This window comes from Pongo pygmaeus, chromosome 4 (genome assembly GCF_028885625.2).
Source record: "Pongo pygmaeus isolate AG05252 chromosome 4, NHGRI_mPonPyg2-v2.0_pri, whole genome shotgun sequence".
NCBI lineage: Eukaryota > Metazoa > Chordata > Mammalia > Primates > Hominidae > Pongo > Pongo pygmaeus.
Window position 1 is genome coordinate 1,452,388 of NC_072377.2, and position 12,577 is coordinate 1,464,964.

General features: G+C 57.8%; 1 protein-coding gene across 2 annotated transcripts in view; it reads right to left on the minus strand.

The window, feature by feature from the left end:
* The window catches only part of LPCAT1 (lysophosphatidylcholine acyltransferase 1), a 62,534-nt gene that overhangs the window by 24,294 nt on the left and 25,663 nt on the right, over nucleotides 1–12,577 (minus strand). For both annotated transcript variants that reach the window (XM_054488612.2, XM_063664634.1), the window contains exons 3-5: nucleotides 8,810–9,024; nucleotides 3,878–3,990; nucleotides 2,545–2,605 (exon numbers count right to left, since the gene is read on the minus strand). In XM_054488612.2, the coding sequence (XP_054344587.1) occupies nucleotides 2,545–2,605; nucleotides 3,878–3,990; nucleotides 8,810–9,024 (389 nt within the window). The remainder of the gene's footprint in view (nucleotides 1–2,544; nucleotides 2,606–3,877; nucleotides 3,991–8,809; nucleotides 9,025–12,577) is intronic.

Sequence of the window (12,577 nt, forward strand, 5' to 3'; positions counted from 1 at the left end):
CCCAGCCCTGCTGGAACCCACGACATCCAGCAGACCCCACAGGGCTCTGCTGAGCTCTGTCACCCCCACCTCAGAGGCGGCACCCCTGGCCTGGGTCAGAACAGGGGGACTCAGGTGGACAGTGCAGCACAGACAAGAGACGCTCAGGAGAAAGAAGGCACCTGGGCCCAGGAGGACCCTGGCGGAGGCTCCAGAAGCCTGAGGCTGGAGGCTGGGCCCGATTCGGGAAGGTCTCCGGGGATGAAGGTGGGGAGTCGGCAGTGGTGCCCAAACAGGGGTGACCCCAGCAACGTGACCCCAACATCAGGCGATGTGATGGAAGGTGGAGGGAGGGTCTGAGTGGGCGGGCTGCCATGGAGCTGGGGCAGCTGGAGCCCAAGACACCAGGCAGGTTGTGGGTGCCTCTGTTGTCAGGCTCAAGGCAGGAGACCCCCGCAGCTCTGGAGGGCTCCACCACAAGGTGTCAGGATCACGCACCACACACCAATTTCACCTCCAAACAGGAGGCTCCAAACCTCACTAAAAAGTACCCAGCTAAGACGAACGAGGGCCTGGAAGATTCCGAACATGTGACTCGAGGCAGCGTGAACCCCGGGCCTGAGGGTGACACGTGGAACTCACGGCTGGACCCACTGGAAATGGAGATGGGGACAGGATCAAGCCACCGTGTCGTCTCCCCAGACGCCGTGGAACCCACCTGGGGCACAGCGAGCACCCTTCCTGGACTGCACACAGTGAGCTCCTGCTGGGCACCGCCGTGACTCCCCTCAGTTTCGTGATATGCGTTGAGAGGTGCTCACACGCCCTCCTCACGTCTACACGAGGGCCGCCAGCTCCAAAGGGCAAGGCGATGGCCCTCCCCAGGAGCCTCCCCGCAGGCACGAGGCTCCACTCCCGAGGAACACCTGCCCCTGAAGACAGGGCCCAGCACTGACCCCAGCCCCACATCTTGCCAAGGAACAAGACCTGACATACTTGCCAGCTGTCTTCTGCCTGGGGCCTTGGAAACACGGCCCACTTTCGGCCTTCACCAAGGGTGCCCACAGGCCACGCGCAGGCATGGGCCCAGTGTGGTGGGAGCACGTGGATTCTTGGTCACCGGGTGCCGCCTCCACCCTCTGCATCTCTGGTTCTGATCAGAATGACTCAGAACCACACGTGGTGAAGACAATGGAATGGGAAGACCCAGTACCTTCCATTGAGCTGTACCTTGAAGCCTCTGCTAGCAAAACCTGCCATCTGCCTGCTGCACCAAGGAGGGTGGAGGGTGAAAGCACGCGCATCTGAGCCGGAAGAGGATGGCTACAGGCTCGGAAACCACGGCGGCACACGTAGGTGAGCGACTGCACACTTCCTCAACCCAGGTCCCATAAATATCCAGAGACTCAGGTTGTGCGGCCCCGGAGGCAGGGCAGCCGGTGCCAGTCCGAGCGACGTACTGGCTTTTCCACGTGGCTCTGACCCAACCTGGGAGAACAGGTCTGCATGCCCCAGTATGGACACAGCTGATGAAAGCCACTACTTTCTAAAGTAGCCCAAGGGAGACAACAGGATCCAGGTGGACCCTCTGACATGCCCAAGGATGTGCAGAATTCCAAACAGACTCAGTGCAGAAAGAACACTAGACCCGGGTGACTGCTGCGGGAGAGGCCCAATGCCTGCTCACTGCCACACTTCCCACGTCAGGGGTGCAGACACAACACTAGACCCGGGTGACCGCTGCGGGACAGACCTAATGCCTGCTCACTGCCACACTTCCCACGTCAGGGGTGCAGACACAACACTAGACCCGGGTGACCGCTGCGGGAGAGGCCCAATGCCTGCTCACTGCAACACTTCCCACGTCAGGGGTGCAGACACAACACTAGACCCGGGTGACCGCTGCGGGAGAGGCCCAATGCCTGCTCACTGCCACACTTCCCATGTCAGGGGTGCAGACACAACACTAGACCCGGGTGACCACTGCGGGAGAGGCCCAATGCCTGCTCACTGCAACACTTCCCATGTCAGGGGTGCAGACACAACACTAGACTCGAGCAACCAAAGCGGGAGAGACCCAGGTTCTCATGCATTTCAGTCCCCCCTCCCCAGGGAGAAAGAATACTGTCTAACTGGGGACCTGGGGACCTGAGGACCTGGGCATCTGAGGATGGCTCCCAAGGATTTGCACCTGGGATTCCCAGGCGGGTGTAGGGGGTGAGGTGCAGGCGAAGAAGGGTGCCCTGAGCCATTCAAAGGCAAGGAGGCCCCTTCTGGACCCAGGACCCCCCTAGCCTGGATCTCAAAACAGAGGCAAACATCTATCTCCACCTCACTGGAAACGCCCTGAAACCATAACTTCTCCATCTTCCTGCAAACATGATAATCCTTGACTCACATTCTCAAATTTATTTTGTGACTTTTCTTAGGAATACCTCTAAGAACCCCAGCATACAGGATAAAAACAGAAACTGTTCTTATGTGCACAGCACATTATTAAAAAACATCTCTTTAATATTTTCCTTTTCTCTTGGAGAAAAGTAAACAATTAAGAAAACTACATACCAGGTTTGAAGGTAATTAGGCAGGTCCTGTTCGTACAAGTTCCTTCTGGAAAAATCATTATCTGGAAGTGGAAGAAAGAAAAGGATCAGCATTAAACTGTACATAATTATAGTTCAGAGCTTACAGAAGCCAATCTTCACAATATATTTTCTTTGCTGCTGACATAATTTAGACACCGTGATCATATTCAGAATCTAAATTATTAAAATGCATTATGGAAGCACACGCTGATTTCCGCTCTGCTGGTTTTATTAAAGTGCGGCAGCAGTGTCAATACACAAACAGCATCTGTCTTCTTCAACTACAGCTCCTGAAAAGCAGGGTAATCGCGGTGCCCACCTCTCAGACACTGTGAGAACCAGGTGCAACTAAATATAACCCACGGTTGGCACAACATAAGCATCTCCTGGGGGCGGCACTCATTCTCATCAGGAAGAAGGCGGGGAGGAGAGCAAAGACCCACAAATGGCAGTGCCTGGCTGATGGAGCCGAAGGAGGGCTGGGACCCCAGCAACGGGCTGGATGAGCAGGAAAGCCGAGCCCCAGTCAGGCAGCACCCTCCACACCGGGGTTTCAATTCCTCCGACTCACACTGGCCTGCAGTAGCAGGAACTGCACTCAAACTCCCAGACCCGCAGGCTGCTTTCAGTTCTGGGCCCCGCGAGGAAGACAGACCTCAGGCGGGCCGGCGTGGGCTCACCCTGGCAAGCCCAGGGCCAGGCAGGCCAAATGGGTGGGGGAGGAGACTGCCTGTGCTTGCGGGGACCGAGCTGGGGCACCCTGGAAGTCACAGCCCTCTAAGGGGCTACCCCCAGCCAGACCCTGCAAAGCTTCCTGAGCAATCAGATCCCAGACAGTTCTGTGAAATTTCCAGCTTCTAATGCTGGCTCAGAAAAAAGAGCGTTCAAGCTAATGTCGGCCGAGCTGCCCCTACAGCTTCTGAATGATGCCTGGGAACCAGCATACAGACCAGGAAGTTTACTCCAGGACTTTTAGAACCGCCCAACACACAGCAGGCTGACACATCAACTCCAAAATCAGACTGCACCAGGAGGGCGGGTGAGCAATGCTCTGAGTCAGAACTTAGTTCAGAAAAGATGATTCAGGAAGCTGAGATGCGTTTGAGAATTGTTTTTCTTTACTTTAACTTTAAATTTCGGGCACCGAAACCAAATGCGCCTGACAGCACCCTCCTGAGTTCATGCACTCACTAGGAGAAGAGAATCAGAATCCAGCCCTGGAGGAAGGGCCCCCAGTTTCTTTCTCCCCACTCTCGAAGTTCGCATCTTTCGGAATAAAACCGCTGCAACACAATCAGGGCTGCGTGCGTTACCTGCGGCCACTTTCCGTTTGACTGCGCCCGTCTCTTGATTTCTTCTACTGTTTTCCTGCGAGAATCCTGGTCGGACCGGGACACGAACACAGGCCGTATATACCGGATCAGAGCTGAAAGAGAGGAGGGGAGAGGATCACGTGGAATGCACGGCTCCCGCCAGGCAGGGCTGAGGAACGAGGGGGCTGCTGCATGGCACCCAGTGGGGCGGGAGACTCCAGATGCCCCACGGGCTGTGCCATGGGTGGGCTGTGAGTCCCTGCCTGAGGGAAGGGGAACAGCACCCAGGCTTCCCACGTCTGACAGCAGGAAGCCCTGTAGCCTCAGTGCCACAAGTAACAAACACCAAGTCCACGGCACCCACTGAGGACACGGAGCACAGAACAGAGGACAATGAAAGACAACCGCCAGGAAGCAGAAAGTCTTTAGTCCCGGTCTTCACAGAAGACACGGTTGAAGGTGCCAGGTCCCTGGATTGGACGCTGCCCACCCCCTGTGGGTTGAACTGCATCCCCTAAAAGACAAGCTGAAGTCCTCACTTCTGGTACTGGGAATGGGACCTCATTTCAAAACAGGTGGTAGCAGATGCTCAAGGTCCCAGATGAGAGTCCCTATGGGAGGAGTAGACAAAGCAGATGCTCGAGCTAAAGTCCCAGATGAGGGTCCCTATGGGAAGAGGAGATGAAGAGGGGGAGACAAGGCCAATGATGAAAGAGGCCATGCGAGGATGTGACCACAGCCCCCGCCAGGAGCCTGGAGGGCTGAGGGAGCTTTCAGAAGAGCCCAGTGCGGCCAGCACTTTGTTCTGGCGCTTCTGCTTCTAGACGGTGGGAGAATACATTCCTGTTGTTCTAAGCCACCAGCTTTGTGGTGCTTTGTAGCACACCCCCAGTTCTAACCATGGCACCCCACAGCCTCCTGGAAGTTGCAGGGTCGGGGTACAAGGGACAGCCCGCCACGAAGGCTGGTGCTCAACCAGAGCAACGCGGCCATGGCATCTGTCTTTCTGCAAGAGGATTTGAACGTGGAAACATACTTCTTAGAAGAGAAAACTCTGAAGACTTTAAAATGAAACTATCCCTGAGTGGAGCTTCCTTTTTGAGGATGGTGAGCAGGATCCACGCTTGGCGCCCCCCAGGCCAACTGAGGATGTCTCTGACCCCACCACGGGCTCCTAGGCTGCTGCAGGTCAGCCCCACCTCCCCACCCCAGTTCAGTTTCCAGTTTCTTTTCTTAGCGTTTTTATTACTTGTAAGGAGTAGCATTTCATGACTTTTATTCTTTCTTGGAGGTTCTTTCCTCCAAGAACAACGAGAAAATTGAAGCCAAAAAAAGAAAACTCCTTCTATCCTGTGGTTGCCTGTTGGGTCTCTGTGGTCTTTCCTATGCCTTGAATCATTGTGCTTTTTCACGATTCCAGTACTATCCCATCCTTGCTCATCGGTTATTCCCAACTCTGCTAAAAAGGACGAAATCAGAAGGAAGGGAAGAATGGCGGAGTCGTCTCGCAGGATGGCGCACACGTGAAAGAAACGGCCCTGACTGCGTGGTCTTTTGGTGCCCACTGTTTTGGCCAAAGCGTCCCAAGGTCATCCCGGGGCACACGGGGTCTGGAGATGCCACCCTGCCACCTTCGCGATCTTGTCAGCTGGTTTGTTTCATGAACAGAGTGGAGATTTCAGAAGTTGTCTATAACAGCAAAGAACAGAACAGTGACGTCGGGGCGTTTCACACTCAGATGGGTCCGAGGGTAAATGTGGGGGGTGCAGGGTGAGGACTCTGTATCCGAGTGAAGTCTTGGGCCATGTGTCTTCATGTGAGTTGCCCAGTGTGCGTTTCACACTGAGAACTGGGTGGTGAGGACAGCAAGGAGAGGCAGCTCCTCCTCGGGAGCCCTGAAGAGGGAAGGACATCACCACGCCGTGTGCACAGCCACACTGAGACTGGTGCATTTTGCCAGCAAGAAGGTGACAGCGTTCTGCCATCTTTTGGGCATTTGAGCCTCAAACTTTCCTTGACAAGGTTTGTAAATGGATGGTGCGGATATGAAGGTCACTGAAAGGAAACTAAGAATGTGAAAAGGAAAAAATCCACCTGGTTGATCACTCTAATTGGTATTGATACATCTAAAAGTGAAAATATTTTGAACATTTTCGACATTCATTTCTTCAACAAAGTTGCGAGCTGTCAAAGGGTCCATGAGAGGAACCAGAAGTCACCACAAGCTGGGACCGGGGAGATGTCTCTGAGCTGGAAACCTGGGAGACGTCTCTGAGCTGGGACCAGGGCAGATGTCTCTGAGCTGGAAACCAGGGAGATGTCTCTGAGCTGGAAACCAGGGAGATGTCTCTGAGCTGGGACCACGGGAGATGTTTCTGAGCTGGAAACCTGGGAGATGTCCCTAAGCTGGGATGGGGGAAGATTATCTCTGAGCTGGGACAAGGAGAGATGTCTCTGAGCTGGGGCCAGGGGAGACGTCTCTGAGCTGGAACCCGGGGAGACATCTCTGAGCTGGAGCCTGGGGAGACGTCTCTGAGCTGGGGCCTGGGGAGATGGTTCTGAGCTCCCGAATCAGAGGGTGCTCCAGGTGCGCAGTAGAGGAGTCGTCAGCCACGCCCCAGTATGACTGCCCTTTCAGGCCAGGACAGCAGGGAGCAAAATGTGGTTCCCGCTAAGTCTGAATTCTAACGAAAATTTCTGATAAGCTTGTTTGTCACTATCCTCTCCCTCGCAGGTCCGTGGATTATCTCTGAAATGACAAGAAACACACAGGGCTCCACGAGGGCCCCGCACACAGCAGCATGGCTGTGGCCATTCTTCCTGCTGCGCTGAGATGAAGGTCAGTGCTGGGTCCCTGGGTTGGTCCAGAAGAGGTGGAATCCCGGGCCTCTAGAAAGATGAGACTACAACGTCCAGCGTCACCGCACCAAACACTCCTTCGTGCTGGCGATCTCCACAGGGAGGCACCAAGGGGCACAGGGAGAGCCCGGCCAATGCTCAGGTTCACTCTGGGTGGGCCAGTCCCCCTATCCAAGGACCCCTGCAGCTGCGAGGGTGCCTGGGCACACAGCTCCACAATCCCCCTCCCTGAGCAGATGACGAACGACCACGGGCCTTTGCCACGGTGGGGGCACAAACGTGGTTTCCTGGGTATGCCGGAACCACAGGATGCAAAGGGTGCTCAGTGGAGCTGCGGCTGCCCCATGAGCCTGTGGAGCTTGCAGAGCGGGGAAACCTGCATGTGAGAGCCAAGGCCATCACTCGGACGGTGCCTGCAGCCCAGCCTCCTCCAGGCTTCCCCAGCCAGCTGAGTGCAGTGAGCCCTCCAGTCCCACCAAGGACCATCCCCGATTTCCAAGCCTGACCCAGGCAGACTCAGGCCACCCACAACTGCCCAGCTGCAGGCACGGTCTGGACACCCTCCAGCTGCTGCAGGCCCAATCCCCCACGGGCCGTGCCGGGGTTCCTCACCCCACTTCCAGCCTTCCTGTCCCAGTTGTGGCCACCACCCTCAGGGGTCAGCACCACAGACTGAATGTGTCCCCCCAGATATTCTCTAGAAAACTGTCACATGAATGCTAACGTTAGGTGCTGCATGGAAACAGCCAGCAGGAGCGCCCAGGTGAGGGCCCTGGCCACAGGCGACGCCCCTCCTCCCAGCAGCTCCTTCCCTCAGAACCGCCCACTGCCAACCCAGGACCCGCTGTGCCCCAGAACGTGCTGTGCTGTGCTGAGGGCGCCTGTGAAGGAAGCACGAGGACAGAACAGGCCCAGCTGCCCTGAAGAGCACCGAGGACAGAGCTCTGGTGGGTCAGGGCTGTGCACAAGTGGGTGAGGGGCCATGCAGGGCTCCAGGGCTCCCTACAGTCCTCCCAGAGCAGTGGGTCCATGGGACGCGGCCCCCAAAGATGGGTCCACATGCTGACCCTGGAACCTCTGAATGGGGCCTTATTTGGAAAAAGGTTTTTACAGAGGTAACTCGTTAAGGATCTCAAGACGAGAGCATCCTGGATCACCCAATGACTGGACCTTATAAGAGACACACGGAGGAGACACTTGGAGGGAGCCAGGCCAGTCGACCACTGAGGCAGAGTCAGAGTGACGCAGCCACAGCCCAGGATCGCCTGCAGACCCCAGAGGAGGAAGAGGCAGGAAGGGGCCCCACAGGGCCTTCGGCCCAGAGACGCCTTGATTTTGAACATCTGGTCCCCAGATGACGAGAGGGTGAATCTCTGCTGCAGTGAGTCCCCGGCTTTCGGGAGGGGTCACGGCAGCACCAGGTGATCAGGCCCCTGGGTTCACGGCACAGCCCCAGGGCATGGGCAGCCCTGCTGACCTGCTCCCAAAGACTTCCAGAACTGCCATCTGATAAAGGTGAGCCACCCTTGCCAAGCAGACCTGGAGCAAGCACTGTAGCCTGTTATGATAGTGAGGGCACTCAGGTACCAATAAAAATAACAATTACAATAAAATAAATAACAATTACCAATAAAAATAAAATAACAATGAAAATTACACAGGAAACCACAACACAGAAAATGGGGCACAAGGCCAATGTGCCCGGCAGGGGGGGCTCGATCACTCCCAGCAGCTGGAGGGGGGTCCCTCACTCCTGGCAGGGGGGGCTCAATCACTCCCAGCAGCGTGCGGGGGGGGGGTCCCTCACTCCCGGCAGGGGGGTCTCACTCATTTCCAGTAAGTGGGGGTCCCTCATTCCTAGCAGGGAGGGATCTCTCATTCCCAGAAGGGGGGGTCCCTCAAAACCAGCAGGGAGTCCCTCACTCCCAGCAGCAGAGGGGGTCTCACTCATTCCCAACAGAGGGGGGACCCTCACTCCCAGCAGGAGGGGAATCTCTTATTCTCAGCGGCAGGGGGATCTCTCACTCCCAGCAGGGCAGGGTCCCTCACTCCCAGCAGGGGTGTCTCACTCACTTCCCCAGATCGGGATGTCTCTGCTCTCTGCCTTCATCACGATGGAGGACATCGTCATGGTCACAGGGATGGCGTCGAAGTAGGACGAGTGAGGCGCGAGCGTGAGGATGGCCGCCTCGGTGGGCAGCGCCTGCCGCCCCTTCACGGCCACCCGGTGGAAGCCGCCGGCGAACCACATGGTACGCATGATGGCCTTCAGCAGGAAGTCCACAACCCTGCAAAAGAGGGCGCTGCGTCACGCGGGCACACGGGCACGGGTCCGGTCTCGGAGGCTGTGTGAGGCACAGGGTCGGTCCCACGGGAGGGCCCTCCAGGGCGCAGTCCAGGCCACGGGCTTCCTGTGGTCGCCGCCGCTGGGACATCTGCTTGAGGGAAGAAAAGACGCCGCGCCTTCCTGGCCTCCGCCTGTGTCCTCACTGGCTGCGCTCTCACCCGGGAAGGGGGCCGCGGGGCCCTGGCTGGCTGCGCTCTCACCTAGGAAGGGGGCCGCGGGGGCCCTCGCTGGCTGCGCTCTCACCTAGGAAGGGGGCCGCGGGGGCCCTCGCTGGCTGCGCTCTCACCTGGGAAGGGGGCCGCGGGGCCCTCGCTGGCTGCGCTCTCACCCGGGAAGGGGGCCGCGGGGGCCCTCGCTGGCTGCGCTCTCACCCGGGAAGGGGGCCGCGGGGGCCCTCGCTGGCTGCGCTCTCACCCGGGAAGGGGGCCGCGGGGGCCCTCGCTGGCTGCGCTCTCACCCGGGAAGGGGGCCGCGGGGCCCTCGCTGGCTGCGCTCTCACCCGGGAAGGGGGCCGCGGGGGCCCTCGCTGGCTGCGCTCTCACCCGGGAAGGGGGCCGCGGGGGCCCTCGCTGGCTGCGCTCTCACCCGGGAAGGAGGCCGCGGGGCCCTCGCTGGCTGCGCTCTCACCTAGGAAGGAGGCCGCGGGGCCCTCGCTGGCTGCGCTCTCACCTAGGAAGGAGGCCGCGGGGCCCTCGCTGGCTGTGCTCTCACCTAGGAAGGAGGCCGCGCGGCCCTCGCTGGCTGCGCTCTCACCCGGGAAGGGGGCCGCGGGGGCCCTCGCTGGCTACGCTCTCACCCGGGAAGGAGGCCGCGGGGCCCTCGCTGGCTGCGCTCTCACCTAGGAAGGAGGCCGCGCGGCCCTCGCTGGCTGCGCTCTCACCCGGGAAGGGGGCCGCGGGGGCCCTCGCTGGCTACGCTCTCACCCGGGAAGGAGGCCGCGGGGCCCTCGCTGGCTGCGCTCTCACCCGGGAAGGAGGCCGCGGGGCCCTCGCTGGCTGCGCTCTCACCTAGGAAGGAGGCCGCTGGGCCCTCGCTGGCTGCGCTCACCCGGGAAGGAGGCCGCGGGGCCCTCGCTGGCTGCGCTCTCACCCGGGAAGGAGGCCGCGGGGCCCTCGCTGGCTGCGCTCTCACCTGGGAAGGGGGCCGCGGGGCCCTCGCTGGCTGCGCTCTCACCCGGGAAGGAGGCCGCGCGGCCCTCGCTGGCTGCGCTCTCACCTAGGAAGGAGGCCGCGGGGCCCTGTGTGGTGGTCACGGCCACGTGACAGGCAGCGCTAAGACAACATGAGAATCCGGAACACAGACAGCACAAGTCCCAGGCCAGAAGACCTCCGGATCTTCATGTTAGCAACTTATCAGCATGCTATCATTTTGAAATGGGAAAAACATTAAAACACCTAAAACGTGTATCGAAATATGGAGGGGGCTCAGAGCTGAGGGCGGAAGCTGAGACCTGCGTGTGAACTTCCCCATCTCATCTCCACAGGAAGCCCGGGGTTCCCACAACCAGGCGTTGTGTTATTACAGTGAGCTGTTTCTGGAAGAAATTAGATGGCCAATAAATTTGGAAAATAAAGTAAAAATCAGCCTAGGTTAACTGAATTTGTGTACTCTTTATCTCTTTTTAAAATAGGTACAAATTTAGCCTTTTAAATGTGTGTATCCTCTTTCATATGAGGCTACAGATCAGGCTGTTATTCCACACGTCAGGGAATTGACACGCGGCAGACGGCACGGTGTGTGAGAAGCCACAGGCCACGCACACGGAGAACATGATTCAGCCTCATGAAAAGCCACGTCTCACTCAGCCACTGGGTTAAGTGGGCGATCACACTGGGTAAAACTTCTGCACAGAGAAACAAGAGCCTGAAGCCTTACGGGATTCACATTCCCCTGGGACGGATGATCCTCTCAGAAGACTTCCAGGCCAGGGGTCCCCATGGATCTGAGCCAAGGCGGTCGCTAGGAGAGCACAGAGCCTCCTCTCGTGGGGCCACCTTGGAATGGCCTTTGTGTATGCGGATGATAAACAATGGTGTAGTTACACATGGAGACACTGGGGACCAACCCAGGGTGCTGCTTTTCTAGAGGAGGGGGGATTACACAGGCGTGCACTTCTTCACCACCTGTTCAGCTGCACATTTAAAAATGTACTTTTCTGGCTATGCATGGTGGCTCACGCCTGTAATCACAGCACTTCGGGAGGCCAAGGCAGGTGGATCACTTGAGGTCAGGAGCTCAAGACCAGCCTGGCCAACATGGTGAAACCCTGTCTCTACTAAAAATACAAAAATTAGCTGGGCGTGGTGGCATGCGTCTGTAATCCCAGCCACTCAGGAGGCTGAGGCAGGAGAACTGCCTGAACCCAAGGGGCGGAGGTTGCAGTGAGCCGAGATTGCGCCACTGCACTCCAGCCTGGGCAACAGAGTGAGACTCCATCTGAAGAAAACTAATCTAAACTAAAAAATAAAGATGTAGTCTTCCGTACGCATGTTATTTTCCACAAAAAAAAAAAAAAAAAAAAAAACACGTACAAAAATAAAAGCCAACAGACAGCAATTGATGCCTAAGATGGAAGAAACAAGGCAGTCGGGGAGGGAGAAGTGAGCCTGTGGAGGAGGCTGCGGCGGGCACAGGAGCCGGTCCCGGGCAGGCTCAGCTGCAGAGGAGGCTGTGGCAGGCATAGGAGCCGGTCCCGGGCAGGTTCAGGGGTAGGAGAGAGGACAGCAGGAAAAAAGGGATTAAAACCCGGGCGACCCTTGGAGGAACACACCTCCCAGCCCCCAAATCGAATTGCAGGGACAGACGGTGCTCAGGGGAAATGTACTGGGTGTCGGGGCAGGGAAAAAGCAGCCTCCGCTCTTCTCTAAAGATCTTGGAGGAATTTTATACCCAAACTATCCACATGTGAAAACCCGGACTGCTGGTGTGGATGACAGCCTCAGAGAAAAGCTCCACTCGCTGTGGGGTTGGGGACCCAGTAGCCACTCACCCCAAGGCAAAGGGAGCCAGCACAAGCCCAAGGTGCTCAGGTGCCTCAGCAGCCCGTTCCCAGGGGAATGTGAATCGGGAGACGGATCTATCTGCATACACAGGAGCGGGGATCTCCATCAGCACCCCCGGGAAATCCACTCCGTCCTACCGTCCTCACATGGACGACACCCAAGAATCCTGAGACGTGTGAGCAGAGCAGCTGCATGGCAGAGAAGCAGAGGACTGACCCCAAGGAGACAGAAAGGGTGGGTATCAGAAGAGGGGTGCAAAACATCCACCACACTCGCCAAGAAAGTCAGGAAGAACAGGGTGCTGAGGAGCATCAAAGAACAAGAAAACATTCTCAGAAACCAAGACTCGCACTGTGGAGACAAACAACTCACAGGACAGCCTGGGAAATGAGGAGGAGGAAATCTCCCAGAACATGCAGGGGGAAAAGGAGGAAGGCCGCTGAGGCCTGCATCTCCTCAACCCAGCTGGCATGCGGAGGTGGGCGGGGGAGG